The sequence below is a fragment of the Gambusia affinis genome, linkage group LG15, assembly GCF_019740435.1.
Source record: "Gambusia affinis linkage group LG15, SWU_Gaff_1.0, whole genome shotgun sequence".
NCBI lineage: Eukaryota > Metazoa > Chordata > Actinopteri > Cyprinodontiformes > Poeciliidae > Gambusia > Gambusia affinis.
In genome coordinates this window covers 8,204,291-8,221,059 of record NC_057882.1, presented here as the reverse complement: position 1 = coordinate 8,221,059, position 16,769 = coordinate 8,204,291, and the positions used below count along the sequence as shown (strand labels likewise).

At 42.9% G+C, this 16,769-nt stretch overlaps 2 protein-coding genes across 2 annotated transcripts; one reads left to right on the top strand and one right to left on the bottom strand.

Moving 5' to 3' along the window:
• The first annotated feature begins 1,230 nt into the window (after positions 1-1,230).
• On the top strand, positions 1,231-5,596 carry LOC122845056 (histone H3.3A). Its single transcript, XM_044141035.1, has 4 exons — positions 1,231-1,380; positions 3,422-3,565; positions 4,050-4,203; positions 4,284-5,596. Exons 2-4 carry the CDS (start codon positions 3,438-3,440, stop codon positions 4,410-4,412), a joined length of 411 nt encoding a protein of 136 aa, XP_043996970.1. The 5' UTR covers positions 1,231-1,380; positions 3,422-3,437; the 3' UTR covers positions 4,413-5,596.
• Positions 5,597-9,818: 4,222 nt separating this feature from the next.
• Positions 9,819-12,865, bottom strand: LOC122845055 (homeobox protein otx5-like). The gene is made up of 3 exons (XM_044141034.1): positions 12,214-12,865; positions 11,260-11,411; positions 9,819-11,136 (listed from the first exon to the last, which is right to left on the bottom strand). The coding sequence occupies exons 1-3, from the start codon at positions 12,308-12,310 to the stop codon at positions 10,498-10,500; spliced, it is 888 nt and encodes a 295-aa protein (XP_043996969.1). The 5' UTR covers positions 12,311-12,865; the 3' UTR covers positions 9,819-10,497.
• Positions 12,866-16,769: the final 3,904 nt, after the last annotated feature.

Here is a 16,769-nt window from a genome sequence, read left to right as displayed (position 1 = left end):
TTTCTAATATCCTGCTCAATGCATTCATTTCACACAATGTCACACATCCCATTGCATTTATACACATAGACTAAAAGCAAATGGGAAAAAATCCCATCAACATCATATTGTACAGATATGGTATTCACTAATCTGCATGTCAGGATGCTGTCCTTCCTTTATACGAAGCTCCAAGTTCCTCATGTGCACCACATACATATAACTGATAATGATCTGTGAATTAAAGGAGCCTGTGATATGTCATAATTTATGAGTTGACAAACAACGATGCAGTGAAAAGAGTTCCATACACATGTAACATTACAAAGCGCTGCAAAATGAACCGGAACAGTTGTGTAATGTTAATCTGAGGCTGCATCAGAGTAACAGTTTAAAATCAAATTTTTAATGTAGATTTTGACATCTTCCGCATTTCGCACAGATCAACACCAGCCAGCAGTTTCATGAGGGTGGGGAGTTACAGAGCCTTGGGGTTCGCAGGAGACTGTACTTAGTCAGATTTGCCTCTCTGTCTGGACCAGAAAACCCAGATTTATCTTGATTTCAGGGTTATGCTCAAACGTTTGACATATACTGCCATCTGGAATAACCCCAAACGTCCCAGAATGAACCATCATGGCAACTTATACCTGACTACTTCAGTAAAAACTCCAGAAAAAATAGGTTAAAACAGGTTAATTTGGAAATTCTGGCTTAATCCCTGGGTTTTAGTTTTAATAGTCCCCGGAAGAGTAAGAATTGACAGCAACTTCAAAAGTAGACAATATAAAAAAAGAGAATACAAAATCATTGAGTTGAAACTGAGTCATTATGAGCAGCTTGTTAATCTGTGCAAATGCTGATTTATGAATCATTCAGCTGCTTTAAATACCAACGCGATAAATATGGTGGCATCCACTATTTCCTGTTCTGTGTTTTACACGGGGTTATTAAATCTTAAAAATGCCCATCCCATTTTTTTTTTTACTACAGAGCTCATTTTACTCCACCTTTCACTCAAAAGTTTAAAATCTGCTTATTTATCGACATACTGTTAATATTGTTGCTTTTAGGAGCCTTTTATGGACTTCTACACTTCCTGTTGGGACGACGTTTGAAATTGTGAAAAACGTTAGTCATCAAAACACGATTATTTTCCAAATTAAGCTTACTCTATTGAATTGTGTTTTTCCCCCACTCTCTCCGCCACGCTTTAGGTGAAAAAGTTTCAGTGTTTACAAATGTTGGCATTGCATTGTGGGAGTAAGATGATTGACACCGGCGCCATTTTGCTCCTGCTCGCTCTGCTTCCATTGTGTGAGAGATAGTAAATATCTGACACTGCCACACAACCACAACACACTGAAACGCTGCGAAGCAAAAGCCGAAAATTCAGCCCCGGTATGTAAACGTTTCCACATACTTTTTAAACGTTAGAATATAAATCGTTGTTTTGTGTTGGAATTGGACGGGCGAGTGTGTTTTGGGAGCTTATAAAGCGTTTAAATTCGACGCCGCGGTGAGGCGAAAAGCAGCTGCCTCGATGCCCAGACTCGGGAGAAAAACGGCTCAGTGCTTCCACCGCCGAGCTAGCTGCTCCACTTTCAGCTTTCCTCTCTAAAACAGCGTCGCGCCCACGACTCTATTGGTGTTCTGATACCTATATGTACATCCTGTAATTTGTTGGTAGTTTAATGCGCCCACGTTTTGTAGTTTCGGTAGAAAATCATTCAAGTTTCCATCCTGTTCGTTGACTCTACATTGGTAGGCTGGTTCGTTTCAGTCTGCGGCCATAATCTTGCGGTATGAGGCGGGGGCTATAACTGTTCGTCCCGCCTTGAAACCATGCAGTCTGAAAGACTATTGGTCCACAAACACGGCTGCGCCTCACCGGATTGGTGTATTTTCTTGCCCGTTTCAAATTGTGATTGGTTGTAGGGGTTTGGGGTTTCGTGTTTTGATTGGTTGGGTACGATGTTTTTGGGTAACTGCCAAATTTGTGCACCGAGGGTTCCTAGGAGACGTCGGAACTGAAAGGAGAAACAAACAAAACAGCGGAATTGGAGGAAATAAAAACACTGATGAAAATGATTTCACTCTGAGCTGTAGCTGCGTAGGTAAACTGGTATTTGGCAAAAACGAAACGGTTTACATTTAGGATCCAGCAGCGGTAAACAACCCAGAGAAACAATTCTGAAAAGTGTCTCACTGAGCTTTTGTTACCGGCATCCTCTCACAAAGGCCCATCATTTGCAATTACTTCTTAGAGTCTTGAGAAGATGTAACAAAGTGGCGTAACAGAGAAAAAAAAAGCTATTTTCATCCAGCAAGATGATGTTTGTGAAGCCTGTTTTAGCTATGTCTGTTGTGTGGTCTTTAAAAATAAAGAGGAAACTTGGCAACAGAGGGCAAAAATGAAAGACCTGTGGTCCATATGTTTGTATGTATGGTTTTATGCTTAATGTTTATTTTGCGATTATTAATTAATAATCGCAGCAGAGGTGACCACAGCAGTCACCTCTTACCACAGTGACTGTTGTGGTAAGAGGAGAAAACTATAAATATATTGCTGCACTTGGCTTTACTGTATTGCTAGCTCCATGGGTAGCTCGCTGTTACTGTCTCTTACTCTGCAGTTGTGGAGTCACAATGTCTGGGATCATGAGCGCCCCCTGCCATGAGGCAAGAAAACTCCCTGCCTCACCTCGTATCTGTTCTCTGCCGTTTCTGATCGCTCCTCAGCACATGAAACATTTACACACAGTTGGTGACAAAAAACACTGTACATTATATACATAAACTAAATTATGAAAAATCAATTTGTACATTAAATGTTTTTTTAGCCATTTCATTGGTGGCGTACAGACAGGAGGAGCAGAATGGCAGTTAGCCAGAGGTTGATCAATCCCAGGTGAGGCTCAGCTCAAAAATGCGAAAATTTAGTGATTTTGAAGAAAAAATAATCAGAATTGGTTAAGCTAAATGAAAAATAGGTATTTTATAGTACAAACCACAGGGTAAAAATAGCAATATAAACTATTTTCTCATTATATTTTATTTTTGCATGATGACAGGTGAGGCTCTGCCTCCCCTGACCACACGTCACTGGAATACAACTAGGGAGTGTGTGAATACTACAAATGTAGGGATGGACATCAATGATTGGGCCTAAATATATGGTGAAATTCTATTTTTAACACTGATTTCAATCGAAAAGTCTGTTTCATTCCTTAAGTGCCTTGTGGTGCTAATTAGCATCATACTTAAATTTCCACTAGCTGTTGATGCAGGGTTCAAATTAATAATTTCTATTTAACTGAACAACTGATTAACAGAAAAAAAGTAATTTTTTTGGTACAATTGGACATTAATAGTTAACAATCTTGGTATAGAACAATATATACCATGGATAATAGTTGATTGATTCCATTTTTCTTTGCAGGTGAAACTTTGTCGTCATGGCCCGTACCAAGCAGACCGCTCGTAAGTCCACTGGAGGAAAAGCTCCTCGTAAGCAGCTGGCCACCAAGGCCGCCCGCAAGAGCGCCCCCTCTACTGGGGGTGTCAAGAAACCCCATCGATACAGGTGTGTGTATTCACCTATAGGAAGAGGATGGCTTCCCAAAACTGGTGACATCACTGTTTGGTAGCATGCACCGAACCAGCTTCACTTGCTCCTTTTTAAATGAATGCTAATACATGTAGGCGATTTAATAAAACATGCAATATTTCTTTGTTTTATTTGCTTAGTTATTATTGTCAACTAAAAGCTTTTGATTATTGACTTATTACTGAAATACAGGTTGTGTGCAGCTAATGTCAACAAGGTCAGAGTTCTGCTGCTGATTTTTTTGTTTGTAATTTTGTAAAGAGTTTAGCTAACTTTGAGTCTTTATTAGTAACAACTTCCACACAGAAGAGTCAGACCTGACACCCAAATGCAGGGGTGTGGTGTATTTGCCGACCCAAAAAAAAAAATCAGATTTTTTTTTATCTTCAGCTTTAGTCTCTGCCTTAGCTCCCCCAAGAACCAGCCGGCTCTTCCTGACGTGCCTGTGTTGTCGTTTCAGGCCCGGTACTGTGGCTCTCAGGGAGATCCGTCGGTACCAGAAGTCCACAGAGCTGCTGATCCGTAAGCTGCCGTTCCAGCGCCTGGTGAGGGAGATCGCTCAGGACTTCAAGACCGACCTGCGCTTCCAGAGCGCCGCCATCGGAGCTCTACAGGTGAGTGAGGCAACGGCGACTAAACGCCGCGTGGTGGAAGTTGTGCCACTAACCCGCGTTCTGGCTCTGTGTTCCCGCAGGAGGCCAGCGAGGCCTACCTGGTGGGTCTGTTTGAGGACACCAACCTGTGCGCCATCCATGCCAAGCGGGTCACCATCATGCCCAAAGACATCCAGCTGGCCCGCCGTATCCGCGGAGAGCGCGCTTAGACACTTCTCTGCACTCCTGTTTTTCTGTCCCTGTCCTCACTGCTTCCTCCAACCCCCAAACTCCGCCCCCTCCTTCCACCCTCCAGCCCTGCTCAACTTCTTAGTAGACTTTAGGCTGATCCTGATCATGAGCAGATAGAAACACGTCGAAGTCTGGTCTCTCGTAGAAGTTTTTCATCCTCATAAAATGTTTTTAGGGTACCTTTCTCTCTCTCTTTTTTTTTTTTTTGTGCATGTAAAAAGTTTTGTGGATCAGATGCGCATGTGCACACACATACTCAAATGTGTATCACTGGATTTTTCTGGTGCTTCTCAACACGGAGCCCGCCTCTGAGCTCACCTGTTCTGTTGGAGGTCAGCTGGTGCAGCTTGTGGAGCAAACAGAGCCGGAGCGCAGGGACCTGGCTGAGGGGCTAGTCTGCTTAAGGGGAGCTGCAACTTCCACAGCAGGGTGCTATTAAAACTAGACCTGAGGCCCCCTGAACACCCTCCCTCACACAGCCCCTGACCCCCAGCTGGGGGAGAGGCTGGATTGCTGCTCTGTTTGTGTGAACCCGCCAGCCCCGTCCTTCCAAACCAACTGTACTCGGCAAAAGTCAATCTCTCGGTTCTTTCAAATTAAGGATTATTGTCGTGGGTATGGTGTCGGTGGTTTGCTTTCTTTTCTTTCTTTTTTTTTTTCTTCTACACATAAAATTCAGAATTTACAAAGTACGTCTTATTTTACCACTTTCTAAATTATCATACATAAAACAGAGAATTGAGTTTTCTGCGGTGATTTGATTTGCTGTAGGACTTTTTTGAGGAGCTTCTGTTTTCCCAGGAAACTATTATTCCCATCGCAACCACACGGGGGCGTCAGATCACCGTCACCTTTTCTTTTCAGTTCGTCACTGCAGGTCTGTAATCACACTTGATGCTACTGGCGCCCCCTGTCTCCATAGATTAGCATTAGATTTGACATAGTGAAAGTTCTCTGCATGTTTCAGGTCTTCGTCTTTCCTGCCAGCTCTGAGCGTATAAACTGTCCCTTTTCTTGAAATTTCTGATACAGAATATAACCTCATAATTGTTTTCTTTTATATTTTTCTTATTCCTTGAGATTTTCAGACGTATAAATAAGCTGATCTTTGTATTTTCCAAATTTCTCATATTATGGTGGTAATAAATAGATGTTAAAACAAGCTTCACAGAGTATGTGTGTGTGTTGTGTTCTTTACAGTGTTTCACAAATGCGCCTTCATACACGTAAAACATTGATGCTGATAGATCGGGGGTGTTCAGAGTGCAGAGGTTTGTGTGGCCTCTGGACAGTTTATTTGCAATTAAAATTTGATTTTCAATTACATTTATGTGTTAAATAGAAAAAGCATGAAGCAAGTGTTAATCTTTTATTAGCTACATTTTTCTTTCATTTTAATGTCATTTTAAGCATGACCACAAACCTCCAGCAACTTTTTACTCATAAGCAGACTTGATTATACTCAATAATTAAAACGGAGTAAGGGTTTTCAAAGATGGTTTTCATTTTTGTCGCTGGGAATAAACTCAATTTGATATTTTGACCAACAAGTTTGGAAACTACACCTTTGAGACTCCTTTATAATTAAAATACTTCTTAATTCGTTGCTGGTAAAAGAATTGACATTATATACATATATATATATTCATTTTTAACTGGTAATTTATTTTGATATACTGTAGTGCCAATTCAAAACAAATCAGTTCAATCCTATCATCCAGACAGATTCAGTCATTTCTATGCATTCCAACTGACCTTACTTATCAAACAATGCAGTCAAGTTCAATTTATTTTTAAAACTGACTACAAGAAATTTCTGCCAAGGGAAATCCAGCAGATTACATTGAATGATTGGAGAGTTCACTCCTTGATCAGCATGTGTTGTTTAGTTATGAATCCCTCATACTGAGCATGCATGTAGCGACAGTGGAAAGGAAACCTCCCCTTGAACAGGAAGAAGCCTCCAGCCTCTTCATGGCTAATGATGTGTCTGTCGCGGCCCAAAACGTCTGAGTGGCGGCCTTGCTATAGTTCAGTCTGCTTATGGAGGTCACTTTACCAAGCTTGGATACCGTTCCTCAACACTTCCTGTTTGAATGACATTCCACTGCTGTGTATCATCATGATGTAAAGCTCAAAAAAGTTAATTTTACATAATACGTCCTCTTTAAGGCCAAGGAACACTTGTCGAAACAATGCATCCAGACTTTGTTACAGTGTGTCCTGAAACATTTGTCATCGCAATAAAAATCATGTCTGTATTGTTTCTCAGGGTTTGTCTGATGGAAACAGCTCAGGAAGGTAAAGATGATGGAGGTAAACGGCTACAACTTAGGATAGATTTGGAAGCCAGAAGTGTGTGGATTCCCAAGGTGGAAGTATGTTTTGTAATATAAATGACCGTTTCTGATTTGTGCTGCTACCATCCTCATCCTTCGCCTCTGATTGGGCAGGAATCACCATAGTTACCGCTCAGCAGGTGTTGGTCTGATTGGAGGCCTTCTAGCATCCATGATGGCTGTGGACATGGCTGATGTATGATGCTGTCATTGCGTAATTTTAAATAGGGTGTAAACAGGACACACATCACACTTTAGGTGATTTTTATTTATTTTTTTCAAATGCACCTCATTTTTATTTCTACTCGTTTCATTTAGAGAGGAAACCTCCCCTCCGATGCTATTTAGGCTAAATGGAATCCCTAAAATCTAACGGAACAGGAATTAATCTTCTACCTGTTGACGTTTTATGCATTTCTCACAGCCCTAAATGTTGATGTTTTATGTGACAGACCAGCAAAAAGTAGAGCATAGCAGGGACGTGGGAGAAAATTTCTACATAGCTTTCCATTTCTTTTGCCATTAAAAATGTGAAAAGTGAAGGTGAACCTGTGAATCAGCCTCTGACTGGGTTTCTTCCAGGATCACTGTGTCTTCAGCTCCATCCAACTTCCCTAAACTATTCCCTAAACAGTACAGCGCTGCCACCACCATTTATTGTTTGGTATGTAAGTTAAAAAGTTATATATTTTAATCTGATCTGTCCTGAAGGTTTTTTTTTTTTTTTTTTACTGCTTTCTGTCTGACGCTCTTCCATGAACTAAACGGTCTGAATACAGCAGCATGCCACTCTTTCATTATTTACGTTTAAAATGACGGAAACCATGCACAGAGCCTGGATGTTGACACACTGTGTGAAAGGATTCTAGATTCTCATCTCCCTTCAGCGCTCCGTCTGGGATTTCTCCCATTGTGCTGGATTTCTCCAGTTGGATTTCAACCGGTCGAATAAGTGGACAGAAGAAAATGTTGTGAACGACGATGTCGAGTTTCTGAGCCGTTTTGAGATCAGAACAATGGGAGGTTTTTACCAGACTAGCTTTAAATCAGACTAATCAACTATTTATGGTCAATTAGGGGCAGCAAATTTATTTCTCTTCCCTAAGAACCTGAATGACAGGAGAGGGTATTTTTAGATCATTTTTAATTTATGTATGTGTGTGTGTGTGGCCTTGTGATTTTGATATCAAAATCAGAATCACTTTATTGCCATTCCAAAAGAAAAAGTGATGTGTTTGGGTTACTTGCTAGCTTGACGACTAAGTTGTGAATTAATGGCATTTATCATTTAAAATTAGGATTAGGCAAAACTTCAGTTCCTAAAATAAAAGGAAGTCAATACAAATTCCTTTTCTGGGTAGAATCACAAACTTGTGTGTGTAACTTTAGTACCTGTTAGTTAAAATTGCTCAGTCAAAATGTTTCCCTTCACCTGCTGGCAAGACACTCTCAACTCATGAGAATCTGACTTTGTGAAAGAATATGGAAACGTCTCTCATAGCTGTTTTCTACGGTGGCCGACAGGTGCAAATGCGCAGCAAAAGAGAAAACATGCAAACAAAAAAAAAGACACGCGCACAAATTAAATGCGGCAAACAAAAAGCAAATAAAATGCAGCAAACAAAAAAGAAGACACCCCCGAATGAAATGCAGCAAACAAAAAGTGTTGAAAACGGAAGTGCTCCAGACCACTAAGGGGAGTCAAAGAAAATAGTATTCATTTCTATGGGACCAGATGCAAGATTCAGAGAAAGAAATTTGAAAGAAAGTAAAGGTGCGTATTACTATATTTCTTTTCAGATACGCCGTCTTTTATAATATTATAGAGTAACAGAATAAGACGGCGTATCTGAAAAGAAATATAGTATGAATACTATTTTCTTTGACTCCCCCTAGTGGTCTGGATCACTTCCGTTTTCAACACTTTTTGTTTGCTGCATTTCATTCGGGGGTGTCTTCTTTGTTTGACAAACAAATCACCTTCATCAAGGTCTGCTGGGCGCGCTCCATCCCCCATCACATCTGCTCCTCCCTGGGATTACAGTGCAAATGTTTGTCTGAAACACCCAGTGCTGAGAGGGGAGATTATGGCTGTGCTGGCCTCTCCAAGAGAGGGGAGGAGGGAGTTAACCAATCAGAACAGCCAGACGCAGGGATTAACCAATCGTGCCACAGAGAGGGAGGGCAGAGGGGATTAAGCAGAGCACAGAGTGGGATTAGGTCAGAAAAGTGCTTTGAAATGTACTTTGTTGAACACTCACTTCTACCACGCATCAGATTTCTGATAGTTCAGCAGAACTACAAGAAGCTGCATTTCTCCACGTGTAAGAAATAAATTAATTTCGAACCCAATCCTGATCTTCCACAGTCTCAATCAAATCCGTTGACTATTTTGTAAAATCTGAGATCAGCTATAGATTTAAAAACACAAATCAATCCATGGCTGTGGACTAAAACGATGTTTTGCACACACTACTCCAAAATCCTTCGCCATATTTGATGTCATCATAGCTCTGTTTATGTGGTATTCAGGTCACCGGCGGATTACCAACTTGTCCAAAGAGCTGCGGAGCATCGTGGCGGACGGAGGAGGGGGAGAGACGGGGAACCTCAGAGAACCCCGGTGAAGACGGCCCGCATTTAACTCCGCCGCTGACCTTTCGCACATTTTCCACGGAGGAAACGGCAAGAGTGCAGAGTGGAAAAAGTTCAACAGAAGAGGTGGAGAGATAAAAGGAGCGAGCCACGGGGTGGAGGAGGTGGAAAAGGTTGAGGTGAGTGAGAGACAGAGGGGGATAGGGCAATAATCCCAACTAATTCACTTAGGGCATTGCTGAAGGGAGGCTAAGAGGATTGGGACACTCCCAGAATCAGATCACCTAAAATAACCAAGATGGAGCAGAGCAAGGTGGAGGCGTGCGGCGCCGAACCGCCAACCCGACGTCGTCTGCGGACCGGACAGGACCACCTGCAGCTGACCCCCTGACCTGAGAAACAAGACTTCTTGACTGTACCACTCACCTGAAGGAGCTTCAGCACACACACGTAAAGAATAAACCACTTTAATACATCAACACGGCTAAAACAGAACATTTTTTTAATCCTATGCACAGATTGAAACGCTACACACTAACACAGATAAACATAAATGCCGCAAAAATAAATAAAAGCACACGACAGAGCTAAACGTAGCATAAAATAATGATAATAGTAATAATAAATAGTTGAGAACATCCTTAAAGGAGGTGCAGCCTACAGTTCCTTCATCACAATGTGAGTTTAAAACACACAGCGAGTGACCTTTAACCCTGAAAGCCTGTCAAAGGCTGTAGGTTTTATATGAGCATGAGGAGGACAGACTGTTGGACTCACTTCAAAATTACTTAATTGATCCCAAAGGGAAATTAAATGTTGTAAATCATATTAATTCAAATTCTTCAGTTACTGCAGATGTTGATGGCTGTTGGCAGGAGAGATCTCCTGTAGCAGTCTGTGTTACAGTGACATTGAAGTAGCCTCTGACAGCAGGCCTTCCAGTTCTGTCCGTTCCTACAACACACACACTCAGACAAAAAATAAAATAAAATACAAACAGCCTAACAAACAGGAAACAGCAGAAACCTGCCCTCTCATGCTGGATGCTGGACTAAGTCACACACTTCCACACACACGCGCACACACACACACACACACACACTCATGAATGGACGCCCCTCCTCCCCTCCTAGAGGACCTGGAACTTCCAGGAGTTCTGGTCCTTGTGATCCAGGCAGTCCATGGTAGCGAAGCCCAGTTTCCAGGCCTGCTGGTCCTTGTAGTCCAGGCAGTCCACGGAGGTGAAGCCCAGGGAGGAGGCGGTACTGTAGCCCTGCGAGGACAGCGAGGCCGGGGACTGGCTCAGAGAGCCCCCCATGGAGGGGACGGTGATGGGGCTGAGCGCGCCCCCAGTGCCTGACAGCTGTGAGTGCATGGGGGACAGGTAGGCGCTGCAGTCCAGGCCCGTGAAGTAGGAGGTGGTGCTGGCGTAGCCCTGGGTGTAGGCTGAGGGCTGGCCGTAGCTCATGGGGTAGGGCGAGGGTCGCTGCATGCACGGGGCGGAGGAGGCCAGCGGGTCGGGCAGGGGGGAGATGGCCGGGCTCCAAATGGACACGGCCGTGTTTCCTGTGCTGGAGCTGGGGGCCAGGCTGGGCCCGGCGGACTGAGCCGAGGAGGGGCTGTAGGAACCAGACGGGTTGGGGACTGGGTCGGGAGCACTGGGCTCCTGCGCTGGTGAGGCCTTTTTCTTTGGAGGCCGAGGCTTAGACTGGCCACTGCTCTGCTGCTGTTGCTGGCGGCATTTGGCACGGCGGTTCTTAAACCACACCTGGAGGCAGAGAGAGAGAGAGAGAGAGAAAGAGAGAGGGAGAAAGAGGCCCGGGGGGGTTAGAAACAACAAGTTCTGACTGGAAACACCGAGCAGAATATGGAGCGGGGCTGCTACGTGTACCTGCACCCGGGACTCGGGCAGGTTGATCTTCAGGGCCACCTCCTCCCGCATGAAGATGTCCGGGTACCGGGTCTTGGAGAACAGCGCTTCCAGGATGTCCAGCTGTGTCCGAGTGAAGGTGGTGCGCTCCCGGCGCTGCTTCCGCGGAGTGGCTGCCGAAACGGGAGACACACACGTAAATATGTTGACAACATATGACAGAGATGTGGCATTGAATAGCATCACAAAAGAAACAAACTCAACCGCTGAATAAATAATAATAAAAATATATAATAATAATAATAATAATAGTAAGGAAAAAGTGCGTCACGGTGCCAACAAACCAACACATCGGGTTAGTTTGTCTTTGTCTCTCAGTACGACAAAGAACTTTAATTGTAACAAACTGCCATTTACCAGTAACAACTTATTATATTTACACGTGTATTTTTAATCTAACCTGTTTGCTGCGGCAGAACAAACTCAAAGGGAATATTTCAGGTGTTTCCGCCACATTTTACTCGTGTGATGAGAGGAATACGTCAAAAGTCAGAGGATTTTGTTTTAAGAATGTCCGATGCTGTTGTCAGCATGCGAGACTAATTAAAAAAACAGCACACAGAGTAAATTTATATTAAGAACAGCCCGTTTTCCACTCTGTGGACTCCTAAAGAATCCCGTTCCACCAAACTTACTGTGGAAAGGAGGTGTTGTATTCCGAAGTCTATCAAAAACACCCTTTCGCAATAATAATAAATCTTCCGTCAACACAAACATCAAGCGACTGTTTCTTTTTTTGTTTGTTTTTTTTTATCCTCGTTTTGGCTGCAACGTTACGCACCAACCTCCGCGCTTTTACGCATCACTCGTAGCACGTACAATACGAAGTAATGCAAAAAAGAGTCTTTAATTTCTTTTTAGACTTTATTAAACATTTTTAAAACACAAAACATTAAACTTCCAGGTCGTACTCACGGGGATAAGCGACTGTGGTGTGGAGCACGTCCATCCCGGGACCGGGCAGGTTTAACCCGTTCATGGTGTAATGAGGTTGTTTTATGTAGGACATCATCCTTCCGGCAGCTTTTTGAAGTCCTGTCGCTGACTTGGAGGTCGGACGCGCAGCGCGGCAGCTGTGGGACCTTCGGATCGCAGAGGGGACCAACCCGGTCGGCGCGTCTGCCGGGATCCGCGCGCGGAGCGACGCGGGGACGCGCAGGGACAAACGTGAACAGGGATTTCTGTTTTTCTTTTCTTTTTTTTCTTTCTTTTAAAGCGCCCTTTTAGCCGAGCGTGGACTCAGCAGCGGCGGACGGAGGGGCGCGCAGAGCATCCGGACTGACAGACACCGCGCAGGTGAAGTGGCCCCCGGGATCCCTCTGCGCCTCGGACGCGTCGTGGGTCTGAGGTTCTTCTCCAGGACGCGCTGCTAATTAGAAGGAGCAAGTGACAGCAGCAGCAGCAAACCCCTCCCACACTGCACGCACACAAGGTGGCACACAGGCGGCAGAACTGGATCAAGTGTTTTAAGTCCCGGACCCAGGAGTCAGATTCAGACTCAGATTTGATATGAATAATCGATTCACCCCCTTCGATACAGAGCAGGGTGACATTTGCTGGCATATTTGTTAATAAAGTTCAAAAAGTCTTTTAAATTAATCCAATCGCATCACAGAATAGAAATTTTGATTTTTAATTTAATTTCCTTCAATCAGGAGTAGGAAACAAATCTGTTTTGATATTTATTTTACACTAATTTACTAGTTTGTCTTTTTAAAGTTGCTTCTAAAAAACTTTTGATTAGCAAACTACAACTTCCTGTTTCTCTGGGATGTGACGTGATACTCATATTGACACCATGAATAGTAGACAGGGCCAGCCAGAGTGGTAAAATAAAATCTCCAAAACTTTTAGAGATCTGCAGCAAAGGGTGGCATCTGGGGACCGCCAGGTCTCCATAGCAACCAGGAAAACCTTTTCTAGAGGCTCCAAATATGTCAAACATTACAGGAGACGACAAGGTGCTGTCCACGATAAATTCCACGATAATTTCCAAATCATGTTCAGAAAATACTCCAAAACTGTCCATATTGTCAGCACTGTTAGATTTTTCTTCTTTTTTTTTTTCACAGTTTTCTCCATTGTTTTGTTCAATGAGAGCATCAATAAATTTGAAAAAAATATTAAATGCAGCCACTGTGTGCAGTTTAGTGATACAAATCACACTTCTTTATGTGAACACCATTTGTTCTTGGGGGAGTAAATAGCTCTTTATGGTCACAGGTATCGCTATGTCACAATACTAGTATCGTCCATTCCTAGTTTATGAGTGGTTTTTTACAGTAAATGTCCTTAACATAAATGATTTCTAAATATTTCAGTCTGAGACGATGCTGTAATAAAATCTGAACTTATATCAAGGCTTTTATCTTTAGCAGATTATGGAATGCTTGACTTGTCACAAATACATCCTTAGAAGTATAGATGAATATCAGCTTACATCAATAATTCAGGGGTCGACATGAATAATTGTATACGTCTATCTGCATAAATAATGATCCAGTGAACCTTCACACACACCTCACCACCTACATGGATCTCCAAAACAGCTGGACGTGCTAAATTCCCCCCCTCCACACACACACACACACATACACACGCACAGACACACACACACACACACAAACACCCAGATGCACCAAAGCGATAAAGCTCATTTGATTTATCATAATATGCTTTATCTGAAAACTAAGTATCTTATCTCCAGATAAAGAGAGGAAAGACAGAGCAATCCGTTCAGTTGGTGGAGCAGGAAAGAGGCTGAAAGGACGACAGCAGCTCCAGGAAAACGGTCGGTTCGGAGTGGAGAGCTAACAGGAAGAACAGAAGAGAAGAAAAGGATGGGAGGAGATGTGGAAAAACTGGACAGGATGACGAACAGCTGAAGAGTGAGAAAGTATGACAATCATGTAAGTTTACGGTGTGTGTGTCTGCGTGTGTGAGATCTTTGTATGTGCACAGACCAGATGTGTGCGATACTGCATGTTTTGGAAATGATCTGACACCAAGTAAATACATCGGTATCTGTTTACCGATACCGATACCGATACCCTCTGTTAAAGTTTGTCTAATCATCAATGTTCTGACCTCCAGGTGTGTTTTCTCTGAATTATTTCGTTCCAACTTACAGTGTTTAGATAAAGTTTATAGGTATCTACAAAAAAACCTTAGTAGCTTATTAACATGATTTGTGTGCAGTTTAAACAAGTTCAAAATTTTATTGTTTCAAAGCAAATCAAAACTACAACAAAAATTGAGAGCGAGTTGAGAAACTATACTTTTTATTTTTTCCATCTGGAAAAAAAAATAAAAAATTCCAGATGGAATCTAAAACTATATGAGTCTTATCATTCTTGTATCGATCTGATACTGATATCGATTTGGTATAAATGTTATTAATATTTTGGAAGGATCTGCCCACCTCTAGCATGTAGTGTCTTAAGCTAAAGTTTCTTCAAAATGTGAGAACTGGTTTAATTCAGTCTTTGATGAATTAATTTCATGTCTGTCTTTCTTTTTAAATTTTCACAACCTCCTTCCACGATGTGCGATTGTAAACACAAGGCCCAACAGTACCTGCAAACCTCTTGCAATAGGATGCAAAAAACTAAAACTATCGGACTCATTTGAGTGTGATTAAAAAAAAAAATAAAAAATTACCCTAAAGGTTTAAGAAACCCTCCGCACTTTGACTATACCAGTGAAATCTGCTTGATGGATCCTAACAGCAAAGCAGTCGAGAGGACAGAGTGGGCTTAAACGGACTCAATCAGGGTGATGCGACCGAACATTTCAGTTTTTCAGACCAAACTGTGATCGGCACTGAGGGGCTGAAAACGTCCAGAACTGGACGGCACCAGGAGAGGAGGGAGGGATGGAGGAAAAGCAGGTGAAGGGGCAGAGGCTGGTGGGGGTAGGGTGTGTGTGTGTGTGTGTGTAGGGAGGGGGGACTCTGGTCCTCGTCCCCACTGACACACTGCTGCAGTTAATCCAGATTAGAGCGTCTAAAACAGGTCGGCTAAATCTGCAGGCCAGCCAGCAATACAGAGGCTGCTGTCAGCCCCAATCACTCACTCACACACACACACAAACACACACTCACCCACACACACCCACGCATAAACAAACACCTACGCATACACACTCACACACACCCACATCCACTGTAATAATCTCTTCTGTACAAGCCAGGTGCCACCCACAGCCTGCCAGTACCCCAACCCCCACCCCATCCAGCCGCACCAGTCAGACCTGCTGCAGCAACCAGTAGCCAGCGTTTAAACTAAGACAGAACTGAGAGTCAGTCCCTCAGTGAGATGAAGTGGATTATGATGATGATGATGATGATGAATATGTCCCATTGCATGTCTAATCTGATGAGTCATCAGAAATCTCCACATGACCTGCAGATTTCCCTCCGTCAATAAATCTGCTCCCATGAGGGGCGAAGCTGCAGCGGCAGCCGACATCGACGCGTTCCCCTTGTGTGATCTGCAAACGGCTCTGGCCGGAGCGGGCGGAATAAAGGCCGGCCCGGTCCACCTCAGAGGCAGGGTGATCCTCACTACATCAGCCCAGTTCACCGGGCTGAGAGAGTGTTGGGGAGGTTTTGGTGCTGGCAGCCCGGTTCACCAAGCTGTTCCTTCAGGGCTCATCAGTCCAATTCACAACAAATGTTGTCTCGAGACAATGAGCAGAAAAAAAAAAAATAATAATTTCAATCCAGTCACACATTCTTTCCAATTGATTCTCAATCAGTGAAGTGATCTCAATTAGATATTCAAATTACTTTAAAAAGTTTTCTGTCTACAGAAGCCCAGCGGGTTACGTGGAGTCAGTGACTTTCAGCATTCACTCCTCCTGGATGAACACGTAGCGCCAGTCACTTACATTGTGTCAATAATTTTAAAGCTGTTCCTCACACCAAGCATGCATGCAGCGACAGTGGAGAGGAAAAACTCCCGTTTAACAGGAAGAAATCTCCAGCAGAACCAGAACCAGATGAGTTTTATTCTTTAGTTTATTAAAGCAAAACCAAAAAGCAGTACGAGAAACAAAATATGACAAGTTTAAAATCGACTTTGATTTGACTGAAAATAATATTTAAGCACACAACTGTTGTATTAATTGTTGTATTTATTCGTCCCTCTTGAGTCTAACGCAACTGTTAGAATCCAATTCTAACTTTGGAGAAATATGTAGGAAATGTAGTCATTTTTAAAGAACCGCTATTTTATTTCGAATTTGAGGCTTAACTTTTTGAACCAATTTGAACAACAATCTGAATTTTACTAAATTGTTTGGGAACTGGGATTGAGTTTACTATTTTTTATTATTATTGTAAAGTGCTTTGAGTTGGTGCTGTTTAAAGAAACTGAACTGACTCCCACAACGCTGCATGGCGGTACAATTGTTGACACTTTTTAATTGTATGAAGACATGGAGCTGGCAAGTTATTCCCATTTGTGTTT

What these genes read in the sequence shown, in the direction of transcription:
- LOC122845056 (XM_044141035.1), top strand. Translation starts at nt 3,438, where the DNA reads ATGGCCCGTACCAAGCAGACCGCTCGTAAGTCCACTGGAGGAAAAGCT. An exon ending in AAGAAACCCCATCGATACAG is followed by an intron (nt 3,566 to 4,049) that starts GTGTGTGTATTC and finishes TTGTCGTTTCAG; the next exon opens with GCCCGGTACTGTGGCTCTCA. An exon ending in CCGCCATCGGAGCTCTACAG is followed by an intron (nt 4,204 to 4,283) that starts GTGAGTGAGGCA and finishes GTGTTCCCGCAG; the next exon opens with GAGGCCAGCGAGGCCTACCT.
- LOC122845055 (XM_044141034.1), bottom strand. Translation starts at nt 12,310, where the DNA reads ATGATGTCCTACATAAAACAACCTCATTACACCATGAACGGGTTAAAC. An exon ending in CACCACAGTCGCTTATCCCC is followed by an intron (nt 11,412 to 12,213) that starts GTGAGTACGACC and finishes CCGTTTCGGCAG; the next exon opens with CCACTCCGCGGAAGCAGCGC. An exon ending in TGCCCGAGTCCCGGGTGCAG is followed by an intron (nt 11,137 to 11,259) that starts GTACACGTAGCA and finishes CTCTGCCTCCAG; the next exon opens with GTGTGGTTTAAGAACCGCCG.